This window comes from Sander lucioperca, chromosome 10, assembly GCF_008315115.2.
Source record: "Sander lucioperca isolate FBNREF2018 chromosome 10, SLUC_FBN_1.2, whole genome shotgun sequence".
Classification (NCBI taxonomy): domain Eukaryota; kingdom Metazoa; phylum Chordata; class Actinopteri; order Perciformes; family Percidae; genus Sander; species Sander lucioperca.
The window spans coordinates 13,029,632-13,039,631 of NC_050182.1; the positions used below are offsets into that span (position 1 = coordinate 13,029,632).

Consider the following 10,000-nt stretch of genomic DNA (forward strand, 5'->3'; position numbering starts at 1 on the left):
CTTGTATTTACCTTCACAAAAGTGGTCGTTTTGCCACTGACAGGCTCAGATTAATATTCTAAGTGTCTGACAACATTATGGAAAGGATCCCTTTAGAGATAGACCTTTAAAACCTCTTTGAGGCCTTTCTGTTTAACAGCTCTGAAGTCGCTAGCGCTAAACCCACCAGACTCCATTTAAAAAAGCAATACTTTTAGCGTGTATAGAGCCAACATATTTTCACATGTAAATTGGTAAACTATGTGTTTATTTCAACCAAAACTAGAGTTGTGATGGTTGGAAAAGTGAAAAGGATGACCCAAAACGGCTTTTCATAGTTTTATTTTGTTTCTGTCGACTTTGAATGAAGTGTATTTTATGATGCTAAAATTACTGTTTATTCACATGGAGTGGGTTTAGCGAATGCAATTTCGCGGATGTTTTTATGTTTAAAAAAAGGATCTTACTCTTTAACAGAAAGGTCAGCCATCTTAGAAATCCTTTCCATAATGTTGTCAGACACTTAGAATATTAATCTGAGCCTGTCAGTGGCAAAACGAGCACTTTTGTGAAGGTAACTACAAGCTGGACAATTGCCCTATTAACTTACATTGTAGCTTGTTTCCCCACTGCTGACTGCAGGGATCTTGCTTAATACTGGATGAATTTAAAAAAAAAAGTGTTCCTGTCAGTCACTTAGACACAAAAATATAGAAAAATATGGTCCAGGTTGAAAAAAATGGTAGTTACCCTTTAAGGTTTGATTAGGTTTAAAGAAAAAGCGACTTAGTTATGTTCAGGGAAAGATCATGGTTTGGGTTATAATTACTACTTTGTTTAGGTTAGGGGAGCTTTGTCGTCTTGGTACCAATAATAAACTCATGGTTAAGGTTAGGGAATAATCGTGGTCAGGCTTTAAAAAAAATAAAAATAAATAAAAGATACTTTGACTGTCAGTTGGAAACAGGAAATGAACAGCGGCCTCCCGTGTTAAAGTCCAACGTTTTGTTGACCCATTCATTCACACGGACCCCCTCCCAACATTGACTTATTCACTCTTAACCAACGTTCTAACTTTCTTCTTTGCTCCTGTCCAGTGGTGTAGTCTACGTGATACGCAGGTATACGCAGTATACCCACTAAGAAAGCTCCAGGATTTCTATATACCCACTTAAAATTGCCCAATGACACGCAACAACATATTTTCCATTATATTTTTGATATATTTTGAATTGTCATCTGTGTTCTTTTTCTTCGCATAGGGTAAATAAAGGCATTACCACCATAATTTGGTGCATTAAAGCGTATCCAAATGCAGAAAATGAAGTTGCTGACGCTCAAAACTTCCCTGGGGGAGGACACCCAGACCCCCCACTATGATATGCCCCCCCTTCCCCAAAGGCAGATTCTGGGCCATATATATTAGGCCAATATATATATATATATATACACAGTACAGTATACCCACTACAATACATTAGACTACACCACTGCTTCTGTCATAATTCATGTTGGGGCCACTTGCTGTCACGACTGATGTCATCGTTCTTCTTGGCAGTGTCATGATAACCCAGTTCTTCCTCTTTTTTATCCCAAACAAAGGTTGCTGTTAACACCCTAGACTGTAAAAAAAAGATGGATGACATCACTTCTTGTGTGACAGTTCACCCAGGAAAGACGTAGGAGACATAAGAGTTTTCTACACAGCGTAACATAAAATCTGTCATGAGCTTACCTAAAAAGTTTGCACGCTATTGTACAGCATTGGTCAGCAAAAAAGAGCATCAAAACAAACAGTTGTCCGTACGAACATGTGTATTTGTAACTTTAAAATTAAACATCCTTCAGTTTACTTTAATCAGACTTCACAACACTGAACTCTGCAGTCACTGTTGTGCCCAAAATATGAAATTACAATGATGCACGCAGGAAATATGTGAACTGAAAATGGCTTGTGGCTTTGGCAATGTAGGTCAGTGTCTGTTTCCACCTTTGAGATAACAGTTGTGCTCCCGTTTGTTATTAGAGCTCATCCATACCAGCACCAGCTGATGCCCAGTGTTCTCCGAAGAGTGATTCCTGCTCGGAGCCGTAGCGGCGCCAGAGATGGAGCCCCCTGGAGGTGGAAGTGAGGTGGGTGAGGTTTGATCTATTCTCTAATCTGGTTGTCGGTGGGAGGAGGGGATGTTGGGGAGTTGTTTGGCATCAGTACCGGGACTCTCTGTGACTGTGTGGTCTTCGGAGAACCACTTACCGCCCACGCGCTCTCCTCCAGTTCCAGGCTCAGGAAGGTGAGGCAGGCTCTCTCCCTCCTTAACCCCCCCCCTAGCCTGCTGATTAAATCAGCCCCACTCAGGGCAAAGCGCGATAACAGAGGCAAAGTAGGCCGCCTTCACTCGCTGTCACAGGAAGAGGAAGTGCCCTGGTGTACCTTCACCTGTGCCTGGTGCCTCGCTGGTGCTGCCGCTACAACCCGTTGCACAGCTGGAGACGAGACAGCGAGCGCGTTAGATCAGAGAGCAGCGAGGCTCACATGTTGCGTTTCCTGCTACTGCAACTGTGTCGAGTGACCGTCTGAGGCCTCAGAACAAAAGAGACACACAGAAGATGGCTCATTTCTGTCTTAACTGAAATTACTAACCGCTTTGTGAAAGTACCAGCATGATTCTGTGTTCATTACACTGAAATAACACTTATGTGCGTCTCAAACTGTAATTTACATTCTGCCTTACTTAAAATATTCTCTCCTTAAACAACAACTTTAAAAGAACAAAAGGAACATTCAAACACCATGAATGGGTAACCCCATTCTGATTAAGAAAGAAGAAAAGTCAGGTAAGTTATTCTCACATGAGGCTCAATAATTAACATGAATCAATTTGGAAATTTAGCAACTAAAGTAGTGGAAAGAAAAACAGGTTAGGATTATTATATTTCCCCACATTTAACATGCCAATGAGCAAATCCCACAAACATCAGAGATCTGGGATGGCGAGTCCTCTATAAATTCTATAAATGTCTGGTCCCTTTTCATGGATTACTGTCATTTGCCATCCGCTATTGTGAGCGACTGCCAGACTGGCTTGCCATTTCTGGGCCTGTGTTTCCAACCTTGAAATATTTGCCAACTGAATATTTGAAGCTGTAATTAAATTTATCCCACCTCTACACCTTCTGTAAGACGGCCACCTTGCACATTTCTCACATGCCATATTTCAGCTATTTTTTGTGTGAGAAAAAAAAAACAACACAGCTTGGTGCCATTTCTTTTTATGATTTGGAATGAGGATATTTTCACTGGAATAAATCTGATTTCAGGACATTCATAATGGTCCTGCTTCCGTATTCAGGCGTAAATACATATCGCGTGGCGAGAGGAGACTTCAGAGCTGTCATCGGCTTCATAAACAAACTTCATGAAATGTCTGTGAATGTGTTTAAAAAAAAATAGGGGATGAAATGATTGCAGAATTTAATACAATAATCAGGCGCTGCTCTTGACAAACAAGTTACTATTTCCAGACAGCCAAGAGAAGGCGCTTAAAATCAGCATAAATGTGTCCACATGCAATAGCAGAACTCTTCTCATTAACATATTAACATGTCTGCTGTGGATGTTTGTTTTTTTCTCACACGTTAAAGATAATTCCAAAAAATGTATTGTTTAATTGTGTAACGAAGGGTACAAGTGAGCTTTAGACTGAAGGAAAGTTAATGTTTTATTAAAAGACTACATAAAAGATGCTTAAACTATTCACCCTGAGACATGAGGCCTTGACACATGCAAGAAACAAACCAAGCATTTGATTAATTTATACCAAACAATGTACCCTTGACTCTTTTTTTTATGTTTTTACTTTCTTCTTTTTTTCTACTCCAAAAAATCCAAAACACATTTCAAGAGCTAATTTACAAAATGTTCCCAGATTATTCCAAATCATTTCTTCAGACTGTAGTCACAAGGATTTTGTCGAGCACTGAATTGAGAAATCTCTTATACATTTTGTTTTTATTATGTATTTCGTATTTTTTTCAGAGTCAATTTCACTTATTTCAGACAGTTAATGTCTCCGTTTGGAGTGAAACTCTCCACACACTCACAGTTGTCTCCTTCCCATCAGAGGATCTAAAGACTGACGTGTCCCATCCTCGCCCTCCCTCTGAATCCTGTTAGTTACACTTTAAAGGAGCCCACTCCTCATAATTAAAATCTCCAAGCCTCCCAATAATTACCACTGGTTCCCCTGCACTTTTGAATTGCACTTGTGGTGACATAATTCATTAGTGTTTGTCCAAAGAAATGATTTAGAGTCTTTAAAGTGCTCCTCCATGCAGAATAGCTATTAAAGCAGCCATATGCACATATGCTTGGAGCGTTAAACGGTTTGTTGAAGTCAGTCGGGGTACAAGCGATGATAAACATAAATTATGACTAATACACTGCACCAGTGGCTTTTTCGAAAATAAAAAATTACTGACACAGGGAAACCACTTTGGATCGGCTGCCGCAGCACCGCAGCCCCCCTCATCTGGGTGTACTGAAGCGAGGATGTAGGAAGCACACCACAAAAGGCTCGGGCATCACCTTGAATATTCAGATGGGTAAGCTAATCGTTTATGCCTGGATACACCACTGTGATTACCTGGCTCCTTTGGCATCACTTCTGAGCTCTCTCAAGGCGATGCAGAGTGCCTTTTGTTTTCATTTAGTTCCATTAAAAAAGTTTAGGCCACACAACATGACTTATCACTGAAGTTCACACCACGAATTTCAGACCAATAAATGTTATTTCTTTTTGCTTTAACAACCTGTGATTACTGTGCAAAGTGCAAACCAGTCTCCCAGTTTCTGTGACTAACACCCCCAATGTGGAGTGTGTCTCAAATGACAAAAGAGAAAGATGGTTTTACCACCTAACAGCTGGTGCAAATGAGCAGAATTTCAGTGACTTTTACACCAACTCTGTCACTTTGTGCATGTTACTATGAGTGCGTGGCTCTTTGATTTCTGTCCTACATAACAAATAAAAACATAAAACAACTTCTAAATTCAAATCTACTTGGGCATTTTCAATGACGTAGTTGTAGCTCTGCTATGCTTCTCATTTTTCAGAATATATACTAACAAAATAACTAAAATACATGTAACTAAAATAGGAGACAATAACAGGAGGTAATACATGCTCCAATCTTAATTAGGGCTGGAATAATTAGCTGATTTATTGAATATGCGATAGACAGAAAATTGATCTGCAGTTATTTTGCTAATCAAATAATTGTTTCATTCATTTTTCAAACAAAAATGGGATATATTCTTCCACCCTTTCAAATGTAAGATGTAATGTGTTGCTTTTCTTTGTCATATATGATAGTTAACTGATTATTTGGGGATTTGGAGCATTGGTCGGACAATACAATTGATTTGAAGACATCATCTAAGTCTCTGGGAAATGATAAGGTACATGTTTCAGTATTTGCTGACATTTTATAGACACAGCAATGAATCGTTAATGGAGTCTTATTTTTGCTTGTTTTTTTTCTTCCTCTTTCTCAGCACTTGAACCTTTATCAGCAAACTGCTGCCGAATATGGTTTACATTAATATTAATGTTGACCCGTCTCGCTGCTCCAGCACTCACACCTGCACTGTGAAAGCCTCTAGTTCACGGTGATCATGGCCTGATGTATTACCATACACCCTACATTCATCACTTTGTTTCCCCTTTGTGTTTCTCCTTTTTTTAAGGGAACTGCAGGAATTATTAGCGGCTTAGCACCGAGAGGCCCCTAAGTAGCTCTCAGGGTGTAAGCCTCTCTCCCAAGTCAAGGCCAACAGCACTCACTCCATTCAGTGATAATGTACGTGTCAGCAGGGACATGCAATGATCCCTCACTTCTCCATGCTAAATGATCATTTTCTTTCTTACACTCTGTCTTTCATTCAAAGTAAATCCACTCCCCTAAAAAAAAACTCCCAGCAAATATTAACATGCTGTCGAACAATAGTCCTCAGAAAGCATGAATCAGCATATGATTCCCAATTCCATGCACACAACAGGGGATTGTATTGAGGATCTGTGTGTGTGTGTGTGTGTGTGTGTGTGTGTTAGGATGGGTGGAGGGGAGCCTCTGTTAGCACCGACATTCCCATCCAACAAAATTCCAAACCCCCGGCATCAGTACAGAGCTTAGGATCTGTGGGAAAGCCTAGGCGAGTTGCGAAGCGTTGGAGCACCTCGCCCGAGTCTCCAGACGGCCTGATTTGGGAACGCCGTGAAATCCGTGGCACCTCTCCTGGCTTCCTGGCTGAACGGCTGCCATATCTTGTGATGGACTGAGGCAGGAGAGAGCGAAGCAGCCAGGGATGAATACAGCTTAATCTTTACCCAGGCCACATGTGTGTGCATGATAACATGGTTGCTTTCTTCCTGTGCAGGGTTATTCTCCGCCAGCTGCCAGGTTAGCTGCCTCGCACAGCCGTGTTGAGCTGCGATATTTGCCCGCTGTAAAAAGAACTATTGCACCTAAGGTGGGGGCTAATGCATGTTTTTGGAATTGGCGGTAATTCCTGACACATTTCGAGAGACAGATAGGGTGTCTTATAGCAAATGACAATATATGTAAAGACACCTAGCCCCCCCCCCCCACACACACACACACCCTTTTAGTTCCTAATATTTTATTTGTGAGGAGCTTTCTTACACTGGGGATAGAGGTTATTTTTATAATTTAATGGCGGCGTTGTGATCAAAAGCAGCTAGACATGCAGCAAAATACCTAAACACACAAAGTCGGGCCGTAGGTCTGCAGACTTAAGGAAAATGCTATTTTTGCAACATACAGTAACACCACACCAGGTTCTTATACCCGTATAAGTAGATCAAAATGTGTCTGCGCTATATAGTTGCACAATTTTACCATTTTTATTTTGCTGAATTCACAGGCAATAACATTCAACAACATTAAAGCAGCTGTCTGTTCTTTTTCTTTCAACCATTCAAAATGTCTGAATTTGTGTGTGTGTGTGTGTGTGTGTGTGTGTGTGTGTGTGTGTGTATGTGTGTGTGTTATACATGCAGGTGCTCTTCACTCCATACATTTTTCCATCATCATTTAATGCAATCACTCCAGCAGCTTGGTGTAAATTTCCCTCCTTTCTCTCCTTCTCGCATAAACTTTCTCCCCCTCCGCTCATCTGCCCGGCTACACAAAGCCCATTTATTATGATTGCATTACCATAAATGATTTTATAACATCTGCTTGTCAATAATTATCGTACAAATTTCCGTGCCCTTTGACCCGTGCGCCGAATGAACCCCAGGTGTAAGGCACTGTCGGGCTAATGAGTAGCGCCACGCTAGCACATTGTCCCCACGTCAGTGCACACAGCCATCCAGCCACTTCAATTAGAGCCTGCACATGCCTTAATATTAGCCCAAAATTGAGGAATCATGTTCTAATTGAAAACATTGCATTCAAGAAGAGAGGCTGTAAACTGTGAGCATATATAATGTCCTAAAGGATGCACAAATGCTTGTTTCTCCTCTTCCAGGAGAATATGGAATAAGTGTGTTGCATGTTACAACACCAGCAGCATTAATGTGGATGAGGGCAGGTGGAAGAACTTTTGACTATTTCGTAAGAAATATCTTGACTTTCAGGGGTACAAGAATACCTGAGCAAAAATGAGAGATCACTAATTAAAAACAAAGTCATATTACGGAGGGAAACAACAAAAATTTCCTTACATATGCTCTCAACTATACATTATAGTGTGTTACAAACATTTTTTTAAGTGCTAATATACTGCCTATAAGTGCTAAATAAGGAGGTTAAAATATAGTATTTTTAGTTAAAAGTTTTTACATACCGAGCGAATGCCAGACAAAGATGTTGCATCTTTAATAGATTTTGGGTTGACAGTGTATAGGAGTCTACTACGTCTTTTCTATATTTCCATCATTTACACACCTGTCTAACAGGTGTGCTTTAGGTTATGTCAAAATGTACCTTTTTTTTTTACAAAGAAAACATGACGTTGGTGATAATGATGCTCATTTATAGAAAAAAAAGAAAAATAATAATACTAGAGATTGATTCAAATGCTTTTCAAAATACCCCTTTTACCAAATGTGTATTTTGGTGCACCTTTAACGGGCTTTGCCAACATAGCAAAAGTAATAATCAAATAAAATAAATTACAGCAATCAGTTAATAAAATTCAGTCCTTCCAAAAACTCCTGTATATCTCGGACCACAACAAACAAATCATCCTCACACATAATGATCTAAAGCAAGCAACTATCTAATAACAAAATTAAAACAAATACACCGTACAATCACTTTAATGCCACATGCTCACTTTACAAACCATTATTCAAGTGCTCAAAGATGCTGAAGTGCATCAATCTATTTTACCAGTCTGTTTCTCCCTGAACAGCAGTCTAGATGCTCTAAAGCAGACACAACTGCAGTGTCAGATGCAGTCCTAATTGAAAAGTTAATTAACTTTTTGAAGTCATCAGCTGTCATTCCTGCAAATCAGACTCCAGCCCGGCCCCCGAGACCAACTTTATATCAGTCTTAATGGCTGAGGACCCACTGCAGGGCTACATGGGAACATTTGGTCATTGGAAGTACCATTTATAGAGTATTGTTTAATTAAAGTCAAATTAAGAGAACTGTATGCAGAATTTAATTTCTGGTATGAATTATTGTCAAAAACAGAGTGCAACTCAGATAATCAAACTTTTCATTATCCTCTCCTCCCTCCTGAGGTGCCTCCGCTGTTTTTTTTGTTGACAACTCCCAGAGCATAAATGAGAGGAAGCTACCCACAATGCACTGCATATCTACACGTTTTTTTTCTTCATACACTTAAACTTCCTTCTGTCGAACTTTTTTTGTTTTTGACAAACAAAAGCTTCTACTTGAAGCCCCGTCTGGAGCAGATAACTGTTTCAAAAGTGTTGCTATCAGCGTGATATTTGTATCACGTATGTATATATGTTGTTTATAGCCACTTTCTGACCGGAGGGATTTTTGCAGTTCCTAGAACATAAAATTCCTAGAACCCTTTTTTTCTCGTGTTCCGACTGGACCAATTTGGGGATTTTTAAGTCCCTCTGGCCGCAGTTCCTGTAACTCTTTCCGCTCCTACTTCAGGGCAGGGTCTTCTTCTCTTTTCCCTTTTCAGCATATGAACCTAGGTCAACGAGGGTCGGGTTTCCGGTACAGACAGACCAACAACGGGACAATTTTAACAATTTTCGTCATCTTATTCATCACTAATTTCACTTCTGACAATGTTTTAGGAGAGAAATTAACTGTTTAGATTTCAAATATAGGCAGTCTTGCGAAAATTGATGCCCAATTGACAATTTGCTTCAAAGTTTTCGGAGTTGAGAAGCTCCATGAAGTGAGGCGACAGCCAGCAGGCGCCTGCCCCGGCCGCTAGCTCGTCGCTCGGCCATGACTGGCTCAGAGACCCCGCTGTAAGCTGGAGGTCTCTCAGACCGCTCTCGTAAATAAGAGGCTTTTATTTCGCCGTTGACAGTTCGTTTGTTTGAATATCACAACACATGTCCATCATAAGATTAACGGGAACCTGTGGTTAACTGTCTTTTCGGACACAAGCGTGTCCTGCGGCTCGCCGGCCGTCGCACACACACACAGTCACACACACACACACACACACAGTCACACACATACACACATACACACACACGTCCACAGCGCAGCAGGCAGAGGCGGGGGAGAGAGAGATACCCGTTTCTCTTCGGGAGACTTGTTTAAATTATGACAAATATGCTATATACATTGGATTTAGTATTTAGTTCATACTTTTTTTGGTGTATTTGTTTTCTGATTTTAACGCTATATAAAGACTGTTGCCGTGCTTGCATCACTCCCTTACCCCTCCTACCAGTCCCTATGGCCACTTCGCCAGTGCGAATGCAATTGGAAAAAACGGTTTTGGGGGAGAGTAGTTAGTAGATCTGTTTAGAAGTGGACTTTTCCT

The 10,000-nt window shown here is 40.5% G+C and overlaps 1 protein-coding gene across 3 annotated transcripts in view; it reads left to right on the plus strand.

Moving 5' to 3' along the window:
* Positions 1-2,113, plus strand: part of efhb (EF-hand domain family, member B) — a 27,582-nt gene extending 25,469 nt beyond the window's left edge. For all 3 annotated transcript variants that reach the window (XM_036006131.1, XM_036006132.1, XM_036006133.1), the window contains exon 14: positions 2,006-2,113. In XM_036006131.1, coding sequence (XP_035862024.1) covers positions 2,006-2,074 — 69 coding nt within the window. In that variant the 3' untranslated portion in view covers positions 2,075-2,113. The remainder of the gene's footprint in view (positions 1-2,005) is intronic.
* The last annotated feature ends 7,887 nt before the right edge of the window (positions 2,114-10,000 follow it).